Genomic DNA, 15,128 nt, shown 5'->3' with positions numbered 1-15,128 from the left:
AAAATGATGAGGAGGAGTTTTTCCCTTTGGGTGCGATGTGGTTAGAGAGAGGACAGGGTATTAACAGCATGTGGGTGGGATGGGGTGCTATGGTGGGCCATCAGATGGGCTTGAGGTGGTAACAGAAAACCTAGGGCAAGTCTTGATGCTGCCCCTTCCCTGCTGTGGGTCTGGGCGTTTCCTTAGCTACGATGTGTAGGTAGGCGGTGATGTCTTTACGTCAACAGCTGGACAGAGCATTGAGTGATAAATACAGACGCATGTGAAGGCTTTGGCAGGGGCAGGTATACATGCCTACAGACCCGCAGCTCACCTGCAACAGCCGCATGCTGCTTGGGCTCAGGGCCGGGCAGAGCCGTCTCTGTTGCCAAAGTCAGAGCATTTTAAAGCTCAGAGGTCAGCTTCTAACCCTGAGGCCTGTTGATGTCAACAGTGAGAGCTGCAGAGAGAGCCCGAGGCAGAAGTGGAAGTGTAATCCGGGAGTCTCCCCAACATTCTTTCCTGAAAGTAGAGAGGTGCTCTGTAGCTGGTGTGTGCTGCTCTCAGCAAATTACATTTAAAGGGAAAATCAGGCTTTTTAAAACAGCCACATTAGAGGGAGTGATTACTGCTGCTTTTTGAAAAAGAATGACTATAGCACATTTCCCTAGTGCATTACAGTTTCATTATTTTTTAAATGACAAAGCCGGTCCATGTCCTTTGAAAAAATGCAAATGACACTAGAAAGTACAGGATGTAAAAAGAGAAGGTCCTCCCTTTGATTCGCCTCTTTTCTGGGGGCAAGCTCTGCTAACACTTTGGGGCATATCCTTCTGAAGACCTTTTTTCTATGTAATGTTCAGCTTATATACAGTCATGCTATTTTACTTACCTATAATTCTGTTTAAAACGGCCATCGGAGTACACACATCCTATTTTGCAAGGGGCTATTTCCCCCCACCTTCTATTGCATTTTTGCATAGTAACCTCGAGGTTTCATTTATTTTAAAAAAAGCCTTTTTTTTTTTTTTTTTACATTTTAAAATAATTTCGTGGCACGTGCAGTTGTAAGGAATAATAGAGAGAGATCCTGTGCATATCCTCCCCCAAAGATGACATCTCGCAAAGCTGGAGTACGAAATCACGACCGGGACGTCCACATTCCCGCCATCCGCCCCTCTTCTTCGGGTTCCCCAGTGTTACTGGAAAGCGTGCGTGCGTGTGCGTGTGTGTTGTCCCATGCGATCCCATGTTTAGGTTTGCATATGTACCACCGCAGTTGGGATACAAAACAGTTCCTCGTGGCTCTTACTGCATTTTAAATGTGATCTCCCATTTTCGATAATATTTCCGTCTTTTACTTAATTTCATTTCAGGTTAAAATGTCACCTTGTTGAATGTCCAGACCTCGTGACTTCACCTACACTCAGTCACCCGCGCGCACCCCTTCTCCCAGCGGCCGTAAGAGCTGCCTAGAGGGCGCGGGGCCCCGGGGGCCGTGCGGAGCCGGGTGGGGGGCGGGAGCCGGCAGCGCGCGGGTCCAACACGCGGACGCTCCCCCGGAAGCCCCGCCCCGGTCCCGCGCGCGCGGCCGGTGCCGGCCCGGGGCGGGGCCAGGGGCGGGGCTTCCGCGCGCAGCCCCCAGAGGCCCCGCCCCCGCCGGCCGCCCGCGCTCGATTGCTCCTGTCTGGCGGCTGCAGCATGGCGGCGGGGGCGGCCGAGGCGGCCGTGGCTGTGGTGGAGGTCGGCTCAGCCCAGCACTTTGAGGAGCTGCTGCGCCTCAGAGCCAAGTGAGCGGGGCGGCGGGCGGCAGGGCTGCGGGGACGCGCGCGGGGGGCGGCCTCCCGGGCGGCGGCGGGCGGCCCGGCTTCTTCGCGCCCGGCCAGTGGGGCCTGGTGGGGCGGCGGACTGGCGGGGCCCCCGGCCGCCGAGCCCGGCCCCCCGGCCCGGGCAGAGGAACGGGAGAGAAAGGGCCGAGCTCGGCCTCCCGGCCCGGCCCCGCCCCGCCGCCCGGCCTGGCGGCCTCCGGGGCCTCGGGCGACGCGGTGACTCAGCCCCGCGGCCGGGGGGAGGGGGTGCGCGGACCCCGCCGGCCCGACCCAGGCCCGGGCCCGGCTCGCTTTGTCCGCCGCCGGCGGCTCGGGAAGGCCCGGCTGCTGGGGCGGCCGTGCCCGGTGGGCGCGCAGCGTTCGGGGCGCCGAGGAGCGGGCGGTGCTCCGGTTGTGCAGCTCACCGGCCGACGCACGAGGCTTTCCGGGGTCGGGAGCCGGCGGCTGCGGTCCGCTCGGGTCTGGGGCGCGTGCTTCCAGCTGTCGGGCCGCCCCGGAACGGAGACCTGCGGCGGGCGCGGAGACAGTGCGGGGAGCGCGTCCAGGCCGGGGTTCCGGGGCGGCTCCGCACCGGGAGGCCGGCGGGCCCGGGAGCCCTCCGAGGACCGGGTGGGAGCCCGGGCCCGACTGCCCGCGAGGCTGCCCCAGCCCCGCCTCTAACTAGCCCTGGAGCCCCTGGGCAGGTTTCAGACCGGGCCTCAGTTTCCCCGGAGGCGACACGGCCTGGAGGCGTGCGGCTCCGTCCGAGTGGGGCGGCGCGGGCCGTGCGACCTGGCCTGGCGTGCGGGGCCGAGGGGCTGCGAGGTTCCGGGGCAGGGCATGCTTGTGGACCCCAGTCCTGTGCTGCCCGCCGGATCTGAAGCGGAGGCCGGTAGCGCTCTGGTCCGGAGAGCGGGTGGGGTGGGGAGTTGGTCGCCTGTGCGTGAAGCCGAGCGGGGCGGCAGGTCCCGCCTTGCTCCTGGTCGGCCGCGCGTCCTGGAGCTGACGGAGTTCACGGTGTTAACCGGAACGGCCCATTTGACATTTCAGGTTTCCTTGGAAAAGTGTTTAGGGAGGAAAAGGGAAGTGACCGTCCTCACTGACCGAGGGTGGGTGTTATACGGGCAGCGCCAGTGGCGGCGGCGCCGGAGGCGGTCAAAGCAGCCGGGCTCGTGTGCGCCGGCCCCTCCTAAACGTCCGAAAGACTGTTTTGAAACCTCGTGCTGCACATTTTCGTTTTTATGTTTCTTTTTTTTTTTTTTAATCACAAAAATCCTTGAGATAGCACAGTCCGTACGATTTGGATGTGCTCTTGCCAGTGGCCTTTACCCGAAGTGATGCGGGAAACCGCATACTTGTTCCTTAGTGATGAGTTGGAACAGGCCCTGGAAGTGATGGACGGCGGAGGGAGTACCTCTCCGCGGATTTTTGTGAAAACGGGAGCGCGGAAAAATATTAAACAGTACTTGTCGCCCTAAGCATTAAAAAATCCACTTCCTGAATACCACTTCTCAGTTTTAAAATGTTATGTGAATTGAAATTTTGGCCGGGCACCTGGGTGGCTCAGTCGGTTAAATGTCTGCATTCTGCTCAGGTCAGGGTCCGGGGGTCCTGGGATCAAGCCCTGCGTCAGGCTCCCTGCTCAGTGGGGAGTCTGCTTCTTCCTCTGCCTCCCACCACTTGTCCTGGTGCTCTCCTTCTCTCTCTCAAGTAAATGGATAAAATCTTTAAAAAATACCTGTATTTTTACCTTTCCTTAGCTGTTTGTGTATCACTGAAACCTCAGCTCGTCTATACAGTGAGGATTTTGATTCCCATCTGCAGAGGAATTGGAAGAGGTTTTACCCATTTGTAGAATACTCAACAGTCTAGTGTAGGATAGTATTTGGTAAATGGTAGCTGGTGTTCTCAGGATAAGTCCCTGCGGGTGCAGAGCACCTAGTAATAACAGAAGCAGCTGTTCATTGAGCACTAATTGTTTTGCTGATGTACAACTGGTGTTCATTACATTGTCTAAAATTATATTAGCTGGGATTTGAACCTGATCTTTAAAGTTTTTCCTCAAACAGTGCACTGTGCCAGTTGGGTTATTTCATGCGGGCAGAGAGCACTCTTCCCTGTAACCTGAGAGAGGGTGACAGCGTTTGTGTTCGTTTCAGATTTATATCTTTGTGCTACTAGGCAGTGCATACTTCATTAGAAAGCTGAGCATCTAAATGGGAGGTTACTGTGCATAATGTAAAATTACTATTACTATTAATATCATGCTTTTATCTTTCAAATGTTTTTATATTTTTGTTTGATCTTCCCAGTATCCCAGGGTATCAGGTATTTCTATTGTATTTTGTTTAATTTTTTAATATTTTAAAAAAATACTTATTTGACAGAGAGAGCACAAGCAGGGGGAACAGCAGAGGGAGAGGGAGGAGCAGGGTTCCCCACTGAGCAGGGAGCCCAGTGGGGACTCTATCCCAGGACCCAGGATCAGGACCTGAGTGGAAGGGAGATGCTGAACTGACTGAGCCACCTAGGTGCTCTATATCCCACCCCCCCAAAATATATATATACACACACACACACACACACACACATACATATATATATATATTTATTTATTTTTAAAGGTTATATTTATTTATTTGACACAGAGAGATCACAAGTAGGCAGAGAGGCAGGCAGAGAGAGAGGGGGAAGCAGGTTCTCTGCTGAGCAGAGAGCCCAAAGCGGGGCTTGATCCCAGGACCCCGAGATCATGACCTGAGCTGAAGGCAGAGGCTTAACCCACTGAGTCCCCCAGGCGCCCCCCCCTTATTTTTAGAATATTTAAAAAATATTTTATTTATTTATTTGACAGAGAGAGCACGAGCACAAGCAGGGGGAGCAGCAGGCAGAGGGAGAGGGAGAAGCAGGCTTCCGCTGGGCTGGGAGCCCAGTGTGGGGCTCCATCCCATGGCTCTGGGATCATGACCTGAGCCAAAGGCAGACACTTAGGTGACTGAGCCACCCAGGTGCCCCTAGTTATTGCTATTTTACAATATGGAAGTTAAGATTGCACATTTAAATTAAGATTTAAATTACTCTTCAAAAGCATGTCAGTGGTAATGGAATTTAAGTTGTGTGGGTATGCCATTTTTTCCTTTTTATTAAACTATTATAGTATAATTGATACACAATAGTATATTAGTTTAAGGGGTATCTTTTTTTTGCGTGTCAGTTCACATTGTTAAAAATGGTAACATCTTAAAATTTTAAAAAATATAATCATATTGTGAACATTTTTCCATGTCATTAAAGTTTTTTGAAATGATTTTTAATGGTTTGATAATATTTTGTTATAGGACCATTAAAAAAGCTATAGTGTTGTTGAAGAATTTATTCTTCCTGTTAAATGTTATGTAAGATCATGGGAAGGTACTCATATATATACATCTTTGTGTCTTTAATTACTTCTTAGGATACTTGACAGTGTGTAAGAAACTTCTGAAAGGTTCCAATTTAATTTTTACCAGTAGGATATGGAAATGCTTGGTTCCTTCCATTTTTTTTTTATCATAGAATATTATTACTTAAAAAATCCTTTTTTCAATTTAGTTAGAAGTGGTATCCTGGCTTTTTTAAAAAGATGAGGCATTACTTAACATACCATAATGAAATGCACAGATCTTAATAGCTAGGTGCGATGAATTTTGACAGTCGTATAACACTAGTAACCACCGTTCAAAACAACATAGAGCCCCAGAATGTTCCTTTCCCATAATTTCTGCCACCGACCCGCTCTTTGTTACTATAGGTTAGTTTTGCCTGTTCTTGGTAATTGATGTGAATGGAGTTACACAGCTCATGGTCTTGTCCCTCTGGGATGTTTTCTGCATCATGTTTTTAAGGTGCACGTTGTTGTGTGCACCTGTAGATGGTTACTTTTTACTGCCGAGTAGTATTCTGTCGTTATAAACATGCAGCGGTTTCTCCAGCTTGTGGTCATTGGGGTTATTCCCAGTTTTTGGCTGTTGTGTCCGAGGATGCTGTGAACATTTTTATTTACTTATTTATTAATTTTTTAAAAAATTTATTTGAGAGAGAGAGCAAGTGCGAGTTGGGGGGGGAGGGTCCTAGGGAGAAGCACACTCCCCTCTGAGCCGGGAGCCTGATGTGGGACTGGATCCTGGGACTCCAGGATCACGACCTGAGCCCGAGGCAGTCACTTAACCAGTTGAACCACCCAGGCGCCCCTGCTTTCAACATTCTTGTGCAGTTCTTGTCCTTTTGTGGGAGCCCTGGGCCTTGGGACCTCCCCAGTGCCCTCTGCAGAGGCTCACTGGCCATAGCTCAGCTCCAGGGCCCCAGACAGCGGCAGGGATGACTGAGCAGTGTCGTCAGGCTCTGTGCCCAGGAGGAAAGGGACACAGCATAGTCTCTGCCATAGACCCCGAGGCCCACCTAATCACACACTGAGGTTTCTGAGTTCTGCTCGACACCAGTGAGCACCCATGGATCAGGGACCCACAATACATCCTTTCCAGCCTTGGGCGGGTCTTTCGTGCTTTCCTCTTGCGTGCCCCTGGGCAGCTCTCCCTTCTTCCTCACTGCTGTCTATGACTACAGGCCTCCATTTTCCTTTGTTTCAGCAAATGACCTTGCTTCCTGCCTGGGAAAACTGGACTTCAGGAGCATCTCCCCCACTCTCCTCCTGCTCTCCCCCCCAACATCTAACATTTATTTGTAGCTTTACCCATTCTTGATTCCTCCCCTCCTGACCCAGAGGAGGCTGTCCCTTCCCTCATGGGGAATTCTCTGCTCTTCTGTTTTCCTTCTCCTGCCCCCCCTCCCCCAGAGAGCTTGTGTCCTCAGCCTCTCTTGCATCTTCGTCCTTCCCTCCCCACTCGGACACACCCTATGAAACAAACATGAAGATTTTCTTGCATTAAAAAAAAAAAGAAAATCCCTTGATCCTTTCTTTCCCTCTGCCTAGCACTCTCTCTGTTTACAGGCAGCTCTCTTCGAGTGCAGATTTCTAGCACCCGACAGCCTCTTCTTCGTTCAGTCCCTGCATGCTGCAGTCTGGCCCGGCTGGACTGGATGGTTGTCACTCCTTGGTTCTCGACATCCTTTTCTTGACTTTTGGGAGGCCTTTAGGCTCCATTCTCTGGTCTACTGCCTGGGTTTCTTTTCCTCCATCTATCGTAACTTACTGTCGATTAAGTCCAGAGGCTCTGACCTCTGTCTTTTATCCTCTAGTGTAGGAGAGCTCGGTGCCAGCTCTATTCTTGATTCCCAAATCCGTCTGTGGGTAAAGTACAGAGTTCTTTTCTGTGCTCCGGACCGTCGCTAACAGGTTCCCCCGCAGGTGTCCTTTCCTCTCAGGCTGGCAGTTTCTATACGTGATGAGTGGCTCCTGCCACCAGGCGTCATCAGTCACTGAGCCAGAAGCTCGGAGTCTCTAGACATGCTTCCCAGGTCACCAGATCCTGCCCTCCTACCTCTCCCCCAGGACCTCCCTTTGCTTCTGCTCACAGGCGCTGGGTGGGAGGCTCCTGCTTCTCGCAGCTGTATTGTTCCCCTGGTTTTACGGTTTGCCACTCCTTTTCTTGCCCACAGGTTGTCCTTAGTTGTCCTTAGTTCCTTTCTCTAGATAACGTATTTTTCAATGTGTTTTCTTGCTGATTTTTCAGATTTTTTTGGTTGGGATGGTTATAATTTGTACTTAGAATCCTATAGAAAGGGTTTTCAGTTCAATATGAAGATAGACTTGAAGGATAGCTTAGCCAAGACTGTTTTATATGAAAATAGTTGATAAATACACGCTGAGATGCCTAAGAACTTAGTCAATAATTTATTAATCCACTGTTCTGTCTGTTCATACCATCAATTTTTAGAAAATCTTTTGTGGTAGAATATAAAAAAAGCCCGTCTTTGTGAAAATGAGTTCCATTTTTTCCCTTGTTTTCTGCCTGTGTGCCTTGCATTTTCAACATTTTATTCCTGTTCCTATGGTCACAGTTAGACACTGGCATCACAGTACTGTGCTTAAAAAGTGAATGCTGTGTAGTGACTGTGCACGTGTGGCCATTTGTCACCGACGGGTGCCTTGGCTGCCTCAGTCTAGTTTCCACCTTTCCTAAGGGTCTGAAAACACAATTGATTTATTTGACTATTAGTTTGGATGGATGAATATTTAGAACCACTTCATATGAGCTAAGTCTTCACTCAAGAAATATCATTAACTTGAAAATTCATCCAAAAGATTGCCAAGACATTGCAAGCCTTATATTCCAGTCTGTGTTTAATACAGTAGCATTCTAGCAGTAGAAAAACAACTCAGGGACTTCTTGTAAGGGTTGTTTTGGTAATAGAATTTAACCTGTGTCAGTATTTTCTTATTTCCAAAGATAGTGTAACTTTAAAACATTGTATTTTGTTGATTTCCAGGTCCCTCCTTGTGGTCCATTTCTGGGCGCCATGGGCCCCACAGTGTGCGCAGATGAACGACGTGATGGCAGAATTGGCCAAAGAACAGCCTCGAGTTTCATTTGTGAAGGTATTATGTTCGTGGCGCCCCGTTTTTTATGAGGCAGACTGCATTTTATCAACACAAGGGAGGAGGGATGTGAAATTCCACATGTTTATAATTGCCGTTAGTGTTTTTTTTGCAGTAGATTATTATCATTATTATTATTATTTTAAAGGTTTATTAAGTGAAGAGCTAGAAAAAGCTCTTAAGAGCAAGGGGATCTTGACAGGGTTGCCTGCAGTAGATTATTCTTAAAAATCTTGAAATTGTTTTGCATTTCTCAAGTACCAAGTATTGTGATCATCACCACACTTTCCCTAACACATGTGCAATGGGAGGACAGAACCAGTAAATTGCAGAGCGGGCAGTGCGATGTTTTCCAGCAGAAGCAGCCAGATCATTCACTGCGGAGCATCGTGGTTTGAATACAGTAAAACTATTAATAAAGCTTGCTTCACCGAAGCGCCAGGTGTGATGTGGAAAGCCAGTGAAGGAAGGGTGTGTGGAGGCCGCCAGGGAGCGGGGAACAGGACGAAGCAGCAGCCGTCTGCGGTCGGGTGAGTGCAGGCCTCTGGAAGAAGCGGAAGGCTTAGGGAGCAGATGAGAAAAGAACCCAGCGCCCCACCCCCAGCCTTGTTTTCCCAGCTTCGCGCTCTCTCTGTCCCCGGTTTGTCTCTTGGGGTGCGCGCTCGGGTGCGCGCTCGGAAGGGGATGGTTGAGGCTGTAGATCAGCTCACTTGGCTGAGCACATTTAATGCCGTCATGCAGGATGGCATTAGCCTTGGTTGAGGCAACAAAGCCCAAATAGGAGTCAGGAATCTTAGAAATGATATTTTGGGGAGGGAGGCACACCCTGTATTCAAGAGCTTGAATCCTTAGGATGTAAAGAAACAAAAAGTACCAAATCCTAATTTTTTAAAACCAGAACTAGTGAGTTGAGAGCACACGCTGACAGTTATACCCATATATGGGGCTAAAAGTGATATCTTCTCTATTTTCCGCTTTTTATGTAAACTGAAAACAGAATTCTGAATTCTGAATTCTGTGTATTAGGCGATGTAACTTTCAGGCACACCTGGGGAGGGAGGCACACCCTGTATTCAAGAGCTTGAATCCTTAGGATGTAAAGAAACAAAAAGTACCAAATCCTAATTTTTTAAAACCAGAACTAGTGAGTTGAGAGCACACGCTGACAGTTATACCCATATATGGGGCTGAAAGTGATATCTTCTCTATTTTCCGCTTTTTATGTAAACTGAAAACAGAATTCTGAATTCTGAATTCTGTGTATTAGGCGATGTAACTTTCAGGCACACCTGGGGAGGGAGGCACACCCTGTATTCAAGAGCTTGAATCCTTAGGATGTAAAGAAACAAAAAGTACCAAATCCTAATTTTTTAAAACCAGAACTAGTGAGTTGAGAGCACACGCTGACAGTTATACCCATATATGGGGCTGAAAGTGATATCTTCTCTATTTTCCGCTTTTTATGTAAACTGAAAACAGAATTCTGAATTCTGAATTCTGTGTATTAGGCGATGTAACTTTCAGGCAATTTCTACACAGGTAAGTGTGCTTTGAATAGGTGTTGCAGTTAGATGTCTCAAAATCAGAACAGCGCAAAAGGTGTACAATGAGAACGCTCCCCCTTACCTTCCCTGTCAGCCCTGGTATCCCACCCTACAAAGAAGGGACTGCTTATATTAATTTTGCATGAATCTTTCCAGCGTTTTTTTATGAAGGTAGAGCAAATATAGATGTAATAGTTGGCTTTTTAAAATTTAAGGACTTATTTAAAATTCCAATGAAATGTGTAATGTAACCTTAGAATGTAACCCTAAAATGTCCAATATAAATAATAGAAGGAGACATTAAAACTGCATGTTTGGTCAGCGATAAAAGATAATGATTACCAGTGAAATGAATGATTAAACATTTCAATCATAAGATTAATCAAGATGATGGTAATTGTTGCATGTCTGGTTTTATGTGTATAATGTTACTGGTTAGGTAGCACACTGTTCTTAGTTGCCATCTGAATGATTTATTTAAAGCGACTATAGAATTACTTCTCACATTGGTACCACACTTGGCTGTGAGATTTTAAGTTGTTGAAGTGCTTAAGTGTCTGAGTAAGCCAGGGGTTGGGAAGTCCTTATCTGTCGGGGACACCTGAACCTGAGTGCACCTGCTCTTCGTGGGAAGGCTGACAGCATGAGGTGGGTAGTTCTCCCAGGAGGCGTTGCTTTCTGGAAATTCACTCTGTGGAGTAGTTTCTCTTTTCTTTCTTCCTTTCCCTTTTTTTTTTTTTTTTTAATTTTTAGGATTTTATTTATTTTAGAAAGAGAGCACGTGAGTGGAGGGGAGCTGCATTGGGTGTGGGGGGGGGCCCTCGGGAAGAATCTCAAAATCTCAAGAGACTTTGCACTGAGCGCAGAGCCTGACACGGGGCTCCATCTCACAACCCTGAGATCGTGACCTGGACTGAAGCCAAGAGTTGGATGCTCAAGCAACTGAGTCATGCAGGCATCCCAGTAGTGTTTCTTTTAACTGGTAAAAATCATTTGCATGGAGTTTGTAAGGTAGGTAATTTAAATGTTGAGCAAATAAGTGAAATATTTGCAAGATCTGTTGGTATGCCCCAGTAAGAGAGGGTGCAGTTCATTTAAAGAGAGTTCACTTCTGTTAGTGAGAGCTGTTGAGCCATCTCGGGTAGGGAACCCATGTTCTGCCACCTCTGCCTTTTAATTTGATTTCTTAGGTTTTTTTTTTTCTTTTTAAAGATACTGTTTGAGAGAGAGTGAGAGAGAGTGCACGAGCTCTGTGGTGGAGGGGGGTGGCATAGGGAGAAGGAGAAGCAGACTCCCCACTGAGCAGGGAGCCTGACATGGGACTTGTTCCCAGGACCCTGAGGTCATGATCTGAGCCAAAGGCAGGCGCCTAACTGACTGAGCCACCCAGGTTCCCCTAGTCTGGCATTTTTGACTTGTGAGTTATAGAGATCAATTGATTCCTTAACTTAGACGTTTACAAAATCATTGTATTAGGTGATCTTAAACATGATGTTTTGAAGAGTTTGAGTGTAAAGTTTTGTGACCATGAATAGTTGCTTACTTTGTGGATGGTGGAAAAGCAATACCTGAGAAAAGTGAGCGTGCATTTTGGCCTGGGTATCCTGCTCACTGGAACAGGTTCCTGAAAGGCAGGACCCGTGGGTTTACTGGAGCTGAATGAGCACGCTTTTGCTTGTACTGATGGTGCAGTGACGGAGGGCTCCCATGCTCCTCGGCGCCATGCGGTGTGTCCTCTCCTATGCTGGCCACCCTGTCTAGACCTCCCTGAGGCTCTGGGCCCCGGGCGGAGGGTTGCCCACATCCAAGGGCTTGGAGGAGATACACGAGTTATTTGTACAGCTGAAAGTCTTACTGAAAACTTAACATTTGTTCAGAATAGAATTAAATGACGAATTAAAACGTTACATGCCTTTGCTTTTCAAATTATGTAAAGTCAGCTTGTTGACACTTTATCTTTAACTAAAATGGGAAAACACATTTATCATTTAATCACTTGTTTGGCAGATAGAATCTTTCGAGATCTAGTGTCTGGTGGAGAGGTAGGAAGGAGGAAGAGAGGCATAAGGCTCCTTGTGATGGGAAAGCTGGGCGCCGCTAGTTCTGTTGGAGGTCTGGATCAAATTCATCTTTTTATAGGCGTGGCCATTCATGTTTAATTTTACATTTGATTTTATTATGATTTAGTTATTGAAATTTTATTCAATTTTTTAATTATTTATCATTACTGTTTCTCCAAATTAAAGTTGTATGTTGTTAAAGTACTCAACATGATGATTCAATTCAAATCCATTTTCTATGAAGTCTCCTGTGTACTCCTGTGGCTTTTTTTTCCTTTCATCTCCAAACTTAGTCTGTGCCATTGGTTCAACTATTAGTTAGAGACTCTTGTGTTTTTTCTGTTCTGTCAATTAATTTCCTGTTTTAATTGGCTTTTTTTTTTGTTTTTAAGAGAGAGCACTTGCGGGGGAGGGGTGAGGGAAGGAAGGGAGAGAGAGAATCCCAATCCCAAGCAGACTTCATCCCCCAGCCCAGAGCCCAACGTGGGGCTTGATCTCACAACCCCGAGATCATGATCTGAGCGAAAATCAAGTGAGACACCCAACCCCCTGACCTACCCAGATGTCCCTTGTTTGTTCTTGACTAGATGGTGGGATACTTGAAATAGAGACCTTTACCTTACCTTGTTTCCATTGCTTTCTTTGTGTAGGTGGCCCCCACCCCACCCCACCCCCTCCCACACCCCTCTTCCAGCTTGGTATTCTGATCTAGTTAGGCTATGGTATTCATTTTCCTTTACAATGCACTTTAGTACATAAATTCTCAAAGTCAGGCTTATTGTCCGCCTGGTTGGTGAGGTTTGTACTACTGTGTTTCATTTAGTAATGATCTTGTTACACTGTGCAGTACCTGCCGTACTTGAATTTTATTATGTCCATGGTTGCTTTAGGTATGGTGGTGGAGGTATAGAGGGAGTTATATACTTAAATTAGCATTTTTTTATTTTCAGAAACTAAGACTTGTTTTAGTTTGATTTATCGTTGAATGTGCAAGCATCTTAAAATATAGTTCATAGTATTTAATTTCTAAGAGTTTATATAATCAGTATAGATAATTTCTATATGGTTATAGAAATGTTTTATTCTAAATGTCTGTACAATTAACTTGTGTAAACAGACAATGTCGGGCAGTCTCCAGAAGGGCACTAACCAGCTGTCTAGCTAGGTACCAGTTAGCTGAGGTCCTGTTTTGTGGCACCAGAGAATACTGGTATAATAATAATAATAATAATGATAATGATAATAATGATGATGATGGCATTTTAGAGAACATGTGTAGGATTCCATTTTGGGGGAACTCTTAAAAATGCCTCGCAGATAATTCAAGTAGAATTGCTAAATCTTAAAAATACCCCAATTTTTATTTATCCTATCTGGGTAATAAAAAAATACAAATAATTGACAAAGTTTATTAGTTATTCCTGGGCTAAGTTTGGTAAAGGGCTTTTAAAAGCTACCAAAAGGGGCACCTGGGTGGCTCAGTGGGTTAAAAGCTACCAAAAACTTTGATTTATATATCTGTCTGGACAAAGAATTTGATTTTGAAAAAATTTCCTTTTAGATCACATGTCACAAGAGTTAGAAAGAAGCCTCTTTATGAAGCTTAACAAAATTGTCTCTGAAGGTCAGGTTTAATTGTTCGCAGCCTTGGGGATCAGGACCACCCTGGCTAGTGGTCAGTGCCATTGTAGGCTTAGCAGTAGTGACCAACATTTGTTCAGTATTGTGTTAGAATTTATTTATCTAACACTTATATATGCCACCATTATGGTAGTCACTGGAAGTACGGAACAGTAGGGACATCGAGTCACATATAACCAAGGTAATTTCAGATAGTACTAAGTTCTGAAAAGAAGGAAATAGGCCATTGAAGAGGAGGACTTGGGGGCTGGTGGGTACTTTATTTGGGTTGGGCTAGAGAGGTGTATCTCGTAAGGGAAAGCAGGAACGTGAAAAGGAGTGTTGGAAGAGCTGGGGATGAACTTCTAGACTGTACATCAGCGAGTGAACTCTGTTGGAGAGCCGACAGGAGGCTGGTGGAGCTAATGAAGGAGGAGAGATTATGGCTAGAGGTTGGAGAGGTAGGGAACAGCCAGATGACCTTGTGGGCACCGGAAGAGTTTGGGTATTATTTTGAGTGCAGTGGAAGTGACACACAATTGGGTTTCTGTTAAGTTGATTCCTCCAGCTGTCTTGTGGGGAGTGGTTTGAAGTGGGGGAAGGAAGGATGCAGACTAGAAGCAAGTACACTCATTAGGAAGCTGTTTTCACAGGCCAGTGACCCTGTGACTCTTGTGGAGAGGGAGCATTGAAATGATGTGATGGTCTGATTTGGCTTATATTTTGGAGGGGAAACCCGGAGGACCTGTTGATAGAGTGGATGTCTGGTGGGGGAAATGGATTAATCAAAATTGTCTCCTTTTTGATTTGATCATCTGGATGGATTAAAGAGATCAAGATGCCATGGTGGGGGGAACAGGTTTAGTGGGAGACACCTAGTAGAGATCTGAGCGCAGATGTTGAGTGTATAGCTCGGAGGTATGGGGGTAGGTCTGGCCTGGATACAACTTGGGTGTTGTTGCGGTATTGGTGTTCCTTAGCGCCACAGGGTTGGAGGAGACCACTGAGGGAGAATGAGGATAAATAGGAGAAGTGCGCTCAGAACCAAGTCTGGGATGTGCCAGCCATGTAGAGGTTGGCCAGATGTGAAGGAAGAAGCCAGAGAGACTGTCTCAGAGTTCAGGAAAATGAAACAGTGGGAAGCCAAGTGAAGGCTGGGTGAGAAGGTGGGTGTGGTCACATGGGTGATACTGAAAAGTCAGTAAAATGAAGACAGAGGATTTGCTGAACTGGCAGCATGGCCGTGTAGAGCAGAACTTGGCTCTGGAGCCACACTTGCCCTGCTCTACCACTCAAGAGTGTTGGAATCTTGGCTGACTTATCTAACCTTGTTAAGTGCCAAGTTAGGTGTGATAGTTAGTGGAAGTTAGGTGTGATAACTTCCTAACAGTACAGCATCTGTTACTGTGCCTTGAGTACACAGAAAGGACTTAGAACAGTGTCTGGCCTAATTAGTCAGAGATATTAACCATTACTGTCTTAGTGGTCTTTGGTGACCCTGGAGGGAGTGAATTCCCTGCCTCTGGATTTCCCTTGCTGTGGTAACACCTCCCTGCCACTCTTCACCCTACTCCACAGACAT

General features: G+C 46.8%; 1 protein-coding gene across 1 annotated transcript in view; it reads left to right on the top strand.

Moving 5' to 3' along the window:
* Nucleotides 1–1,637: 1,637 nt before the first annotated feature.
* The window catches only part of GLRX3 (glutaredoxin 3), a 33,140-nt gene continuing 19,649 nt past the window's right edge, over nucleotides 1,638–15,128 (top strand). Inside the window, exons 1-2 of the mRNA XM_080823360.1 lie at nucleotides 1,638–1,769; nucleotides 8,214–8,322. Coding sequence (XP_080679486.1) covers nucleotides 1,681–1,769; nucleotides 8,214–8,322 — 198 coding nt within the window. The 5' untranslated portion in view covers nucleotides 1,638–1,680. The remainder of the gene's footprint in view (nucleotides 1,770–8,213; nucleotides 8,323–15,128) is intronic.

The sequence above is a fragment of the Martes martes genome, assembly GCF_963455335.1.
Source record: "Martes martes genome assembly, chromosome: 14".
In the NCBI taxonomy this organism is placed as follows: Eukaryota; Metazoa; Chordata; class Mammalia; order Carnivora; family Mustelidae; genus Martes; species Martes martes.
Note: the sequence above shows the minus strand (reverse complement) of the source record. Positions and strands in the feature narration are given on the sequence as shown.